Here is a 15,067-nt window from a genome sequence, read left to right as displayed (position 1 = left end):
TGCTAATGACAGAGGGGAGAGGAGAATAGCCAGAGTGGGTCAAGCTGACAGGAAGACGACAGTAACTCAAATAACCACACGTTACAACAATGGTGTGCAGAAGAGCATCTCTGAATGCATGCACGTGTCAAACCTTGAAATGGACACAGACCACCACTTGGCCAAACACACACACTCAGTGGACAGTGAACATAGAATAGCAACACTATGACCACTTTGCACTAAAAGGTGGTGCCAGAGGTTTTTACAGACCTGGGTGACTTCTTCCAAATCATCCGTCAAACAGTTTAAATCTCCTTTTCTCCTGTCTCTTTCTTCCATTTCATGGTGGGTGAGGTCCTGTCGGAGCCCAGGATCTACTGCTGCGCTCAAACTACATTCTTCACAGGCGGTGGATTCTTGCTCTCTGAACTTGCCAAGCAGCTTGGCACTTTGGTATCCCCTGGAAGACACGCGCCACCCGATCCTTCGCCGATGTCGCTGACTGAAGCGTCGCGGCAGATTGAAACATTGAGACTGCAGGCGCAGCTACCAGAGGCCTCTGCACTCAAGCGATCTATCAAAGGTGAGAAAGAGTCTGCTGGCTTTCAAGTTGGGGGAACTCAAATAAGGGACACTGCAGATTGTAGCATCAAAACAGCATGCTGTTAGCCTGTCTGAGATATCGAAGTGTTGAGACCGACAGTAGTTTTCGATGGACGCCGGATCATGGTCTTTGCTACTGCCTGCATGGCGAGTGGTGGGGGCAAATTCTTTTGCTAGATCATTAGGAGGGGTAGTTTGATGCTTTTGCTACTGATTGTGCATGGGAGGGGGAAGGGGACTTTGGAGGGGGTCTAACGTTTTCTGTCATTCATTCTTTGGGGTGTTTCATGGATGTCTGCAAAGAGTACGGATTTCAAGTTCTATACTGTATACATTCTCTAACAATTAAATTGAACCACTGAACATTTTGCTCTTGTAAAAATTGCATCGAGCTTATTTTGTTTTGCCTTGTGAATGCAGCCGATATGATGCAGAGTACTGGCAATGCCACTACAGATGCATTTTTCATTGTATTCATGTACTTGTGCATTTGCTGATAACTCAACTACGATTTCCGAGAGAGTGCTAAAAAGATGGCAGGCTGTTGCAGAGGCCAAAATTCATTGGGTTCAGTTACAACCTCAATGGCTTAGAAAAAAAGGGAACCGATGACTGAAAAGTGGTTGAGACCGAAGAGCAGCAATGGGGGTTAAGGGGAAGTGGGCCAAATAGAAGAGGTAGAAGAATCCGGTAACAGTGTGAGCTGCAGAGGTGGGAAGTGACTCAGATGAAGAAATTCTCCGATTAGCAAGTAACAAACAACACTCAGAAGATCATTCAGCTCATCGAGTTTAGACGACGACAAAAACTAAGCATCAAGAAATCCTGCATTTGTAAGCAACACACACAAAATTCAGGCAGCATCTAATGAAGGATCTCACCCCGAAATGTTGATTTGCTATTCCCCTCCGTAGATGCTGCCTGATTTGCTGAGTTCCTTCAGCATTTTGTGTAAACATTCATAAGACATTGTCCACATACTCAGCAGCATTTAATACAAGACTCTATATATATCAGCTTGCATGGGTGAACTTCAGCTGATTGGATGACACTTAAGTACACAAAGTCCTAACCCTACAGCCAGGGCCCAAGATATTGAATTTGGATCTGCAGGGAGGTCTAATGATCAGTGCAAAGCCAGCAGTTATTTTCCTGGGCTTATCACAGACCTTGTGTCTTTATAAGTTATTACTGTTTCTCCCAAAACACTGCCTTAAATCCAGTGTAAATTTCACAGGCTAGGCAGCTAAGTTTATTCTGCAAACGTGTATTCTTATACTTCAGCTCAGTCTTACAATTTGGATGGTCATCTCGTTCACTTTTTTCCCATCGTTGTAGGCTGCACAATTCTCCTTTATAGTATGAGTATTTACTGCAGCTGGACAAGTGTAAGATGCTTTTCCAAAATGAACTCAAAATATCTGGACCCAGAGCCATGAGATCAAGAAAAAAGGCTTGCTTATCTTCAGGGCATTGAAGTAATGTTTGTATTGTTGCTTCTCATATAATAAACAATGTGCTGAGAAAGCACCCCAGCATCGAGGACACCTTCAAAAGACAATGCCTCAAAAAGGCAACATCCATCAAGTACCTCCATCAACTAGGACATACTCTCTCCTTATTACTGCCATCAGATAGGAGGTGCAGGAGCCTGAAGAGACACACTCAACATTGTAGGAACAGCTTATTCCCCTCTGCAATCAGATTTCTGAACAGACAATAAACCAATTCATCAACACTACCTCACTATTTCTGCACTACTTATTTAATTTTTTAATATATTTCTTATCGTCATTTATAGTGCTTATGTATAGCACTGTACTACTGCCACAAAACAAATTTCACAACATGTGTAAGTAATATTAAACCGGACTCTGATAAAAACGTCATACTGGCCTAACCAACCAGGGATACTGGTTGAGATACAGATGTACCCTGAAGTCACTAGGAATAACTCTACCGCAATTCAAAATAAACTCAGAGCTTCGAGGTACCCAGAAGGTATGCAGGCTTGATCAAGTGGATTTGAATCTAAGTGGGTGGCTGTTTCTTAATTTTCATCTTTAACACTCATCCAAGCTCCCATCTCTGCTTCTACTGCACTGGGGTCTCAGTCTGAATTAAGTGTTCGAGCTACTACATGACTTCCTAGCGGAGGTGGCAGCTCACACATCCTTAAAGGCACCCAAGAACATAATCCCCAGAACCTGTTTTAATCTACTGACATTAAACATCAATGAATAACTGTGATAGAAAGAACAAGCGTTGACATTCAGCTCCTAAATATCTGACAGTGGAAAGGGCTAGCTGGCCCATGGTAGTGCAGCGGTTAGCGCTTCGCTTTGCAGTGTCAGATATAACTTTGAGGTTCAATTCCTCTCACTGTCTGTACGTTCTCCCGTGGGGTTCTTCTGCGTGCTCCAGCTTCCTTGCACGTTGCAAAGATGCATGGGTTACAGTTAGTGAGTTGTGGGCAGGCTACGTTGGCACCAAAGTATGGCAATACTTGCATGCTGCCCAGCACAATCCTTGCTAAATTTGATGTATTTCACTGTATGTTTTGATGTGTATGCCACAAATGACGCTAAATCTAGCTATTATTGCAGAATTTGCACTGTCTGTCTCAACCAGGTGGGTGTTCCTGGGATAAAAATTCACTCCTCCTATCAAACTAACATGATGAAAGTCAAAATTAAGATTCCTTCTACCTAAAGATACTTTACCATCTAGCATTAGTACTTGCATCACCAAGACGTAAAAGCGGGTAAGGAAGAATCATGTAGAGGTACCACAGGTGGAATGGGCTGAAGGGCACATTTTTTGTGTCATATGATTTTGACTTAAATGCACGAGAGATCAGTTAATCTGATAACACCACACCCTACCATACACAGAAAGTAGCAGAACTTTCAATAGCACCGATATACAGAGGGCCCCTAAAGCATAAGTGTAGAGTTTGCCTAAAGAAGCAACACAAGTAGATAGGGTGGAAAATGTGGAGTATGTTGCGGCTTGCTTTCACTGGTTTAGCGTTGAGATTGAAAGTCAGAAAGTTATACCACTGTTGCAAAAAACTGTGGTGGCCGCATTTGAAGCAATTATTATGTAGATTTCTGGTCTCCACGTCACAGGACACAGCACTTTTGAGAGTGCCAGCAGCAGATGAACTGAAGATTTCAATTTGAAACATCTTCTGTCCATTTCCTTCCATAAATGTTGCCTGACCTGCCAAGTTCCTCCAGCACTAGGTGTGTTGCTCCAGATTTCCAGCATGAGTTCTCTCTCATCTTCCACTGAATACTTAAGTCCTGATTGTTCACTTGTACTTGCTTGCCCTCATTCACTGTGATATTTCTTTTAAAAAAAAGAAACACATTTTGCCCGAGGACATACAGTGTTATGACACTCAGATCTTAACCGACAAGGGACTGCCTTTGTAGGCACAAAGCAATCAAGCTGAAAATTAACTCTGCCCGTCTCTCTTTCTCTGTCTCCACAGACCTGCTATTAACAAAGGGGCAAAGTACTGACACTCTCAGCACAACTGTATTGTGGGAACACCTTCAGCACACATTTAAAAAGTAGCTACTTCCTTTCAACCATTCACATTCTTGCACCAATCAGCACAAACCTAATCAATACAGCTCAGCAACTCTATAACCACTTTACACAACAATGTAATACAACTACTTATTGTCATGGATACTGAAATAGTGAAAAGTTTTTGTCTGTCTGCCATAGAGACAGATCATTCCATACATAAGTGCTTTTAGCTAGTACAAAAAGGAGAAAAAAAAGACAGCAGAATATTGTGTTACTGTTAAAGATGACGCATAGAGCAGATAGACAAAGTGCTGGGGAGATCATAGAGCATAAAAGTCTACAGCGCATTACAGGCCTTTCAGCCCACAATGCTGCACTGAACATGTAATCTACTCTAGAAACTCCCTAGAATTACCCTACTAAATAGCCCTCTATTTTTCTAGACTCCTTGTACCTAACCAAGAGTCCCTTAACAACACTATTTATCCGTCTCTACCACTGTTGCTGGCAGTGCATTCCACGCACCCACCACTCTCTGTGTGAAAAATCTTACCCCTGACATCCCCCTTGTACCTACTTCCAAGGACTTTAAAACTGTGCCCCCTCATGTTAGCCATTTCAGCCCTCTGAAAAAGCCTCTGGATATCCACATGATCAATGCCTCTCATCATCTTATACAGCTCTATCAGGTCACCTCTCATCCTCCATTACTCCAGGGAGAAAAGTGCAAGTTCATTCAACCTCTTCTCATAAGGCACGCTCTCCAATCCAGGCAAAATCTTTGTAAGTCTCATCTGCACTCTTCCTATAATATCCACATCCTTTCTGTAATGGGGTGACCAAAATTAAACACAGTACTCCAAGTGGGGTCTAACTAAGGTCTAGATAGCTTTAACATTACATCACAGCTCTTGGAACAGAATCCCACGGTTGATGAAGGCCAACACACCTTCTTAACAATGCTGTCAAGCTGAGCAACAGCTTGGAAGAGTCATATGAACACTGATCCCAAGAGTCTTACCACTAATACGATATTTTGTCTTAAAATTTGAACTTCCAAAATGAACCACCACATTTATCTGGGTTTTACTCCATCTCCCTCTTCTCAGACCAGTTCTGCATCCTATCGATGTCCTGCTGTAACCTCTGACAGCCCTCCACACTATTCACAACACCCCAAACCTTTGTGTCATCAGCAAACTTACTAACCCATCCCTCCACTTCCTCATCCAGGTCATTTATATATTAAAAAAAATCACTGAGGAGGAGTCGCAGAACAGATCTCTGAGGAGCACCACTAGTCACTGACTTCCATGGAGAATACGAACGATATACAACCAACCTTTGCCTTCTGTATTCAAGCCAATTCTGCACCCACAAAGCAAGGTCTCCTTGGATACCGTGCCTCCTTACTTTCTGAGGGAGTCTTGCATGGGGAACCTTATCAAATGCCTTACTGAAATCCATATACACTACATCCACTGTTCTACCTTCATCAAGGCATTTTGGTACAACCTCAAAGAATTCAACCAGGCTCGTAAGGCACGGCCTGCCCTTGACAAAGCCATGCTGACTATCCCCAATCAGATTATGTCTCTCCAAAAGTTCATAAATCCTGCCTCTCAGGATCTTCTCCAACAACTTGCCCCCACTACTGAAGTCAGACTCACTGGTCTATAATATCCTGGGTTATCTCTACTCCCTTTCTTGTACAAGGAAACAACATCTGATACCCTCCAATCCTCCGGTACTTCTCCCATCCCTACTGATGATGCAAAGATCATCGCTTCCCACAGTAGCCTGGGGGTATATCTCCTCCGGACCTAGCGACTTTTCAAAATCTCCAGCACATCCTCTTTCTTAATGTCTACATGCTCAAGCGTTTCAGTCAGCTGTACGTCATCCCCACAACTGTGAAGATCCTTTTTCCTGGTGTATACTGAAGCAAAGTACTCACAAATACCTCTGCTGCCTCCTCTGATTCCACACACACGTTTCTGCCATTGCACCTGATTTTCCTATTCTCACATGGCTCATCCTCTTGTTCTTCACATACTTGTAGAAAGCCTTTGGGTTTTTCTTTATCCTGCTCATCAAGGCCTTCTTATGGCTCCTTCTAACCCTCTTAATTCCATTCTTAAGCTCGTTCCTGGCAACCTTGTAATTTTCTGGAGCTCTAACCGTGCCTAGTTTCTTGAACCTTTCAAAAGCTTTTCTTTTCCTAACTAGATTTTCTACATCCTTTGTACACCATGGTTCTTTAATCCTGCCACCCTTTCCTGACTCAATGGAATGCAGAATGCCATGTAAATGTTCCCTGAACACTCACCATATTTCTACCTAGCATTTCATGGAGAACATATGCTCCCAATTTACGCTCCCATTTCTGCCTAATAGTATCATATTTTCCCCCTACCCCAATTAAGTGTTTTCCCAAATTGTCCGCTCCTATCCCTCTCCAGCAGCATGGTAAAGGAGATAGAGTTGCGCTCACTACCTCCAAAATGCTCTCCCACTGCGAGATCTGACACCTGACCAGGTTCATTTCCCAACACCAGATCAAATAAAATCACTCCTCTAGTTGGCTTATCTACATATTGTATCAGGAAACGTTCCTGAATGCACCTAACAAATTCCACCCCATCCAAACCCCTTGCTCTAAAAGGAGATACCAGTCAATATTAAGTTAAAATCACCCATCACAACAGCCTTATTATTACACCATTCCAGAATCTGCCTCCCGATCTGCTCCTCGATGTCCCTGTTACCACTGGGGGGGGGGGGGGGGCACTCAGCAGCCATTCCTGCCCCTGAGACATCCAAGACTCTGTAATGGTCATAATGTCATAGTTCCACATATTGATTTACACTCCAAGTTCACCCACCTTAATTATGATAGTCCTTGCTTTAAAGGAGACACATCTCAAACCATATGGCTGAGTGCTTCTTTGCTCTATCATCTGCCCATCCTCCCTCACAAACTCCCTCTACCTATGCGCCAAACGCCCCATCCTCTGCCTCTTCACTTCGGCTCCTACTCCGCTGCTAATCTAATTTAAAGCCACCCCAATAGCATTAGCAAACCTTCCTCCCAGAATATTTGTTCACCTCCAGTTCAGGTGCAACCTGTCCCACTTGTACAGGCCACCCCTTCCCCAGAAAAAGTTCCAATGATCCACAGCCCTGTCCCATCTCCTCAGCCACTCATGCGGCTGCACTATCTTCCGTTCTGACCTTCGCTAGCTCGTTACACCAGGAGTAATTTGGAGTTTACTGCCTTGGAGGTCCTGGTCTCCAGCCTCCTTCCTAACTCCCCAAACTTACTGTGCAGATTTCTACCCCTCTCCTGACTATGTCATTGGTGGCAACTTGTATCATGACTTCTGGCTGCTCACCCTCCCCTTCAATAATACTCTGCAACCATTCAGAGACTCCTGGACCCTCGCACCTGGGAGACAATACTCTATCCTGGCATCTCTTTTGCTGCTGCAAAATCTTTTAGCTGCCCCCAACCCCCCCCCCCCCCGAACTGTCAAGTCCCCTATGACTACTGCTCCGCCTGACTTCACCTTCTGAGGCTCAGAGCTAACCGCAGTGCTATAGGTCTGGCTGCTGCTGCCTTGCCCAGATAGAACATTCCCTTCATTAGTATCCAAAGGGATATACCTATTGCTGATGGGAATGGCCACAAGGGGACCCTGCACTAACTTCTTACTCCCTTTACCTGTCTCGGTGTTCACCCATCTACTCCCTGAATTCTGCACTCTGGGTGTAACCATCTGCTCAAAAGTCTTACCTATCAATTGCTCTGCCTCCTAGATGATCCACAGTTCATCCAACTCCAGCTCCATCTCCTTGATGCGTTTTTTCAGGAGCTGGAGTTGGCTACACTTCCCACAGATATAGTCATCAGTGAGTCCAAGAGTTTAGCTTTATCACATCATAGCTCTATTCTGGAGTCTTATAATAGTAGGTGCCAAGCTGTCCTTAACTTGGCAGCACCCATGCACAAACTAGTGTGTCCTCTACCTGACGGGAGTGGGGAGAAAAGGGTATGTCTGAGGTGCGAGTGTCTATGATTAGGTTGACTTCTTTGCCAAGGCAGCAAAGAATGTAGACAGAATCCATGGGTGGAGCTGCTCGTTTTTGGGAAAGAAATGGGCTGAAAATTGTGTTTAAAAAAAAAACAAAATTAAATTGAAAAATGAGCAAGAATCCATTCAGCTAAAGATCTGGACGGTTTGATCAAGAAAACTTAACCTCCCTACAAAACAAAAAGGCAACAATGAAAGTTGTGGATTCTTGTCCCAATGCAGGACACCTGAGCAAAGTCTGGGCTGGGATTACAGCAGTGCTGAGGAGGTGCTGCACTGTTGCAATTCAAGTTCAAGCAGCCATCTTTCCAAGGACACATTAAATCCAAACCCATATCTGTTCCCTCAGGTGGAATAAAAAGGTCCCACTGCACCAGCTTGAAGAGATGGTGAATTCCCCTGGGTGTGTGAGAGCCAACACCTGCCCTCCAACAAATATTCCTAAAGCTATCAACAAGAGACTGCAGATGCTGGAATCTGGAATAACAAATAAGCTGCTGAAAGACCTCAGAGGGTTAGGCAGCATCTGTGGAAGGAAATGAACAGTCAAGGCCATGGGTCTCTGCACTGGTCCAGATGAAGTGCCTCAACTTGAAATGTTGTTATCCATTTTCATCCAGAGATGCTGCCTGACCCACCAAATTCTCCCAGCACCTATCACCAAAAACAAATCTGTTTGCACTCACTGTCTGGGGGATCAAAACAAGCTCTGTGGCACCATAAGACATTTCTTCATTTTAAAAGGCACTGGCATGTTCTGACAGTGACATGAAAGGCACTATGTAAATACAGGTTTATTTTTTGTTTGCCTTCAAGCCAGTACATGGTCAGAAGACAATAAGCTTCAGTTGGAAAGGACAGCTCCAAAATCTCTTGTACTGGTCCATTAGTAAATGGGTTACTGATCAATTATGATTTAAGTCAGTCAGTCCCACAACTGCTCCCTGGCCTGCTGTGAACTTTCCCAGCACTTCCTGTTTTTACACTAGGTGAACTGGGCAAGTTTCTTCCAATCTAAGTCAACCACAAAACCACATGTTAATGAAATCTATACATCTTCTTTTCACAGAGAGGAGTGGTACAATATGCACATTATGAGCACACTAAAATACATATTTCTCCTTTGTTGACAGCAGCATTAAGAAAAATAGCTGCCATTCACAACACAGGTGAGTGGCACCAGGCAGGATTGGCTGAGGAATGCTACCTCATAACTGAACAGGCTCCAACACGCTGAATGCTGGAGTGGAGGGAGAACCAGTGCATTTCCATAGCACCTTTCACTTTAATCATTCAAGTACTGACAGATGTAGGAAACAGTATAGTCTACTTAAAGAAAGCAAGAGCCCACTTACCCCAAAATAGCAACGTAATAATAGCCATACACTCAGAAAACATGGTCTTCAGCCCAACTCATTCACACCAATCAACTTGCCCAATTTGCCTGCATTTGGCCCATTCCCCATCCATGAAACTGCCCAAATGTCTTCTAAATGTTGCAAATGGCCTCCCTTGACAGTTCAATACAAACAAAACTATAGATGTGGGTGAACAAGGAATACATATATATGATGGGCCAAAGGTCCTTTTAAATCTTTCCCTTCTTACCTTAAACCTATGTCTTCAAGTTTTGGACTCTCCTTCCAAAGGAAAAGCCATTCCCTTATCTATCCCCCCCCATAATTACATAAACATCCCTAAGAAAGCCCCTTAGCCTCTTCAGCTTCAGGGGGAAAACAAACCCTGTTCTATCCACCTCTCCTTACAACTTAAATCCCAGTAATATCCTTGTAAATCTTTTTTGCATCTCTTCCAGTTTATTGATATCCTCCCTACAGCACAACAATAATAGTATGTAGTATACTCAAAAGGTAGCCTTACGAGCATCTTGCACAACTATATTGTAACATCCCAATTCCTGTACTCAATACTGTAATGCAAGGCAAGAGCACCAAGTCCTTTTGTTACTAAGCTCTCTATGTGTGCTGCACCTTCAATTAAGTGCCTGCATCCCTAGGTCTCCCAGTTCTACAGTACTGCCCAGAGTCCTACCATTTACTGTGCAAACCCTGTCTTGGTTTGGCTCACCAAAATGGCTCACCTCACATTTATCTGAATTCTCTGCCATTCCTCAGCCAATGGCTTAATAGATATACTTAAAGCTCTTAAGGTGGACAAGTCAGATGAACTACTTTCCAGAGTGCTGGTAGAGGTTGCTGAAGAGATAATGGATCCATTGGTCATGATATTTCAAAAATCACTTGATTCTGGCATGGTCCCAGAGGACCGGAAAACTGCAAGTACCACTCCACTCTTTAAGAAGGTAGGAAGGATAGGCCAGTCAGCCCAACCTCAGTGGTTGGGAAAGCATGGGAGTCTATTATTAAGGATGAAGTTTCGGGGTACTTGGAGACTAATGAAGTCAGCATGGTTTCTGTACAGGTAAATCTTGCCTTGCAAATCTGTTAGTTCAGCGAGGACATAACAGGCAGAGTGGACTTAAGGCAGTGAATGTCATTTACTTGGATTTTCAGGAGGCGTCTGGTAAGGCGCCACACATGAGGCTGCTTAACAAGGTAAAATCCTATGGCATTACAGGAAAGGTACTGGTATGGTATGGTATGGTCTGACAGGCAGGAGGCAGCGAGTGGAAATAAAAGGGGCCTTTTCTGGTTGGCTGTCAGTGACCAGTGGTGTTCCTCAGGGATCAGTTATGGCACCGCTACTTTTCACATTGTTTGTCAATGATTTGGACAGTGGAATTGATGGCTTTGTGGCAAAGTTTGCGGATGATATGAAAATAGGTGGAGGGGTAGGTAGTGCGGAGGAAGCAATGTGATTGCAGCAGACATGGACAAATTGGAAGAATGGGCAAAAAAGTGGCAAATGGAATAGTGTTGGGAAATGTTTGATAATGCATTTGGTAAAAGGAAAAATAGCGCAGACTATTATCTAAATGGGAAGAATGTTCAAACATCAGAGGTGTAGAGGAACTTGGGAGTCCTCATGCAAGACTCCGAGAAGGTTAATTTATAGGTTGAGGATGTGGTAAAGGAGGCAAGTGCAATGTTGGCATTTATTTCAAGGGGAACAGAATAGAAAGGCAAGGAAATAACACTAAGACATTATAAGATACTAATCCGGCTGTATTTGGGAGTATTCCAAACAGCTTTAGGCTCTTTATCTCAGAAAAGAAGTATTGTCTTTGGAAAGACCTCCTCTGGAGGTTCAAGAAGATGATTCTGGGAATGTAGGAATTAACACACGAGGAGTGTTTGGCAGCGTTGGGCCTGTATTCACTGGAAATTGGAAGATTGCGTGGGGAGCTCATTGAAACCCGACGGATGTTAAAACGATTAGATGAGGTGGATGTAGAGAGGATGTTTCCTTTGGTGGGGGTATCCAGAGCTAGGGGGCACAGCCTCAAATCCAGGGGCGACCTTTTAGAACAGAGCTAAGAAGGAATTTTTTTCAGCCAGAGAGTAGTGAATCTGTGGAATGCTCTCTCACAGACTGTGGTGGAGGTCAAGTCCGTGGCAGAAGATGATCATTTTGTTGTCAGTCAAGGGAGCAAAGGATATGGCGAAAAGGCAGGAGTGTGTGGTTGAGTGGGATCAGCCATGATGGAACAGTGGAGCAGACACAATGGGCTGAATGGTCTAATTCTGTTATGTCTTATGATCTATAAAGACACCATTATAATCTACAGTCATTAAAGCATTTTCAAAATGTGGGTCATTGATGTAAGGAGCATAAAAGTCATCTTAAGCAGAACAAGACTTGACACTCTCCATCCTCCCAAAAACAGCAATGCAAAAATGCAGGTGCCTGTACCTATCTACCTATGCACCTGTCGCCGTTTCCTGTAAGGTCTGCGCGTGCACACATCCTTTGCTACTAGCGCGCAAAGGAATTTACACCGCGCGCAAAAGGTAGTCACCGTCGACCTTGCTGGCACATCAAGCATATTTCACAGCCGTACTTAATCACAATTTCTTTTCCGGCTTCTGATGTGGATGGTGTTGACAATATGGAGTTTGTGATGATTTGCCTACAGATTTTAGAACTGGCTTATTTATACTGTTTTTATTGAAGAAATTATTGATTCATTATGTCAAATTCCAAAGAAGCAAAAGGCGTGAAGCACAAAAGAACTGCTAGTTCATTTAAAGTGGAATGGCTTAGTGAAACAGTAGAAACTGCTACACCGAATGCTCATGAGGCCAGGAACATGCACTAACAAGAAATATTTATGTAAAAAACAGAAACTGGTCTTACCTGTGTGTATTTGTCACAATACAAAAGTTACTGAAGAATTTGCAAGTGGGAAGAAGCAGAATGATATTTGAAAACTTAACTTTTTAAAGCACCACTTAGCAAGTAAATTACATATGGATGTTGTGCAAAAGCTCCGGCAAGAAAATTCTTCAATACCCGTGCCTGCTACATATGCTTTGTGAGAGTGGATGGACAAGAGCGAAAACAATCAAACCCAGAGGAGATCGAAGTTCTCATTGACAATGTTTTCCTGTCTGTTAAAATGGATACCTCTATATATAAAATTCAGTGTGCACGTTATTGTCACTGGGCAAAAAATTGCATAGTACAAGATTTTTGAATACACTGATCATTATAAACTTGAGGGAACATTGCCTGTGATGCTGCTGCAACTAAGTTTTTCATTGCACTTGTAAATATGACAATTAACTTGTAACTTTGGATTAAGACCACTGTTTATTTTTGAGTATTATGGGATTGCTGAAACAGAGGTAGCTTTAACTTAACATTCACCCTCCCCCCCAAAAAAAGTTCTGTGTAACATATGGAACGCTATACAACACTAGACTTGTCCATCAGCCGAGAAACTTGTGCTCAAATCATACATTCACACAGCACAGAAACTGGCTCTTCCGTGTTTGTGGTCCATGTCGACAAAGCTTCCCTCCTAAATTAGACCCATATCCGTCTGATCCTTTCATTTCCAAGTACCTTTTAAATGCCTCTATTGCTTCCCTGGCAGATCATTCCATACGTGGGCCACTCTGTGTGAAAGTATTGCCCATTGGGTCCCCCTTTAAATGCTCCCCCCTCACCCCAAATCTGCATCCCCTAGTTCTCAATGCTCTAATCCTGGGGAAAAGGCTGTGAATTCACTCTGTCACCCTCATGATTTTATCCACTTCTATAAAATCACCCCTCAGTCTTCTACACGCCAATTAATCAAATTCCAACCTACTCAACTTCTCTCCATAATTAATCGCTCAATCCCCGGCAACATCCTCATAAGTATGCTCCGCACTCTTTGCACTCTTTGCAGAGGGTCAGGAACTCTGACCTTTCCGCCTCTGGGAGACTGATCATTACTCAGAAAGGAGTAATTTTAAATTCTTACCACCATTCTTAAATACATATTTCTTTGCTGAGAGATGCATTAATCAAAGCAACAGCTTTAAACAGTCAACGAACTGTGCATGTCTTGGCCACGGAATACACATGCTCTAACTTGCTGTACACTACAGCGGGATAAAAAGACATGCCGAGGAACCGCCTTAACAACAAAGAGGCCTCCAGAAAGATGTTTGCTGTTGTAAACTTGTATCTACAGCAAGATGCTTTAAATCCAACCTTACCCCACGCAAAATGAGCATTTGACAAGGGAATTATACTTTTCGGAGACAGGCTATGAATGTCACGGACCCGCCCGCTAATCCCGTGTCTCAACCAAATCCAACCCCGCACGCCGATTGGAAGGCAGAAACCAAGGTGCAACCGCGGAACCAAGCTCCGATTGGCAAATCTTGCTGTCAGTCAAGATAACACTACATGCCTACATTGGGTTAAATTCAGAATTTCCAAGAGATTGCTTGCAAAGTTAGCTCCATTCTGAGACAAAATCTACACTCTTGAATAGTTAGGACAAAAAAATAACAAAATGCTGGAAAAGCTCAAATACAAGTTGAATGTTTGAAACGGGACCCTAATTGCAAAATATCTACCATGAAGCTTGTCGTTTAAAGCAAGTCCCAGGAAGGAGCCACTAACTTAAATGGCAAGTTTTAAAATACTGGAGTGCAGAAAAAGATAAAATAAATCACATTTGCAATTAAGAGGTGACCTGAAAATACTGAAAGATCAATACCGACCTCCGCACCCGTTAGCAAACACAGGGAATCACCAACACTGTTCTCCTTGCTCCCTTCTCCCTCCTCTTTCCTTCCTTTATTTTGCAGGAATTCTTTCGCATGTGTCAAAAATCCCCTGTTACTGCAAACACTGTCCCTCACCTCTCCAGCAAGCGATCCGGGCTAAGGTTCTATTGGAACGCGGTGTTGCAACCCACAACGCGGAGCAAGGTTCTATTCGAACGCCGTGCTGCTGGGGCCGGCTTCTGCAGCCTTCGCTCGCTGAAGCGCTTCCCTATCTCCCCACTTCCGTCACATTCGACTCTTTCGCTAAGCAAAGAGCACGCGATGGAGGAGGAGGAGGAGGAGGAGAAAGGGAAATTGCCCTCCCTGCTTCCCCACCCACTGACGTAACAATTTTTTTGTGGGGTGGTGGTGGTGGTGAAACTAGTGCATTAAAAATTAAATTACGTTGAACGAGTCAGTCAATGTTGCAATGTCAAAGTACCTTTTTTACGAAGTCACATTATTTAAACCATGTAAATTGCATACCACAAATTGCCCCGATCTAAATCACTTATACAATTAATTCAATATATTGTATTTGTCCATTATCAACTAATCATATATTTAACTGGAATTCCCAACAGTTTTGTCAAAAAACCAACTTGATATGGCATTAATAACCAATTAAATCATATATTAGAGAGTAGTGGGAGTCGG

At 43.3% G+C, this 15,067-nt stretch overlaps 1 protein-coding gene across 6 annotated transcripts in view; it reads right to left on the bottom strand.

Moving 5' to 3' along the window:
• The window catches only part of LOC132391796 (PDZ and LIM domain protein 5-like), a 249,478-nt gene extending 234,800 nt beyond the window's left edge, over positions 1-14,678 (bottom strand). For 2 of the 6 annotated variants that reach the window (XM_059965421.1, XM_059965426.1), the window contains exon 1: positions 3,811-3,873. In XM_059965421.1, the coding sequence (XP_059821404.1) occupies positions 3,811-3,858 (48 nt within the window). In that variant the 5' untranslated portion in view covers positions 3,859-3,873. The other 4 variants (XM_059965424.1, XM_059965425.1, XM_059965423.1 and 1 more) reach the window with 4 other exon arrangements.
• Positions 14,679-15,067: the final 389 nt, after the last annotated feature.

The sequence above is a fragment of the Hypanus sabinus genome, chromosome 3 (assembly GCF_030144855.1).
Source record: "Hypanus sabinus isolate sHypSab1 chromosome 3, sHypSab1.hap1, whole genome shotgun sequence".
Taxonomy (NCBI): Eukaryota; Metazoa; Chordata; class Chondrichthyes; order Myliobatiformes; family Dasyatidae; genus Hypanus; species Hypanus sabinus.
The sequence above is the reverse complement of the archived record's forward strand: the minus strand, read 5'-3'. Positions and strand labels throughout refer to the sequence as shown.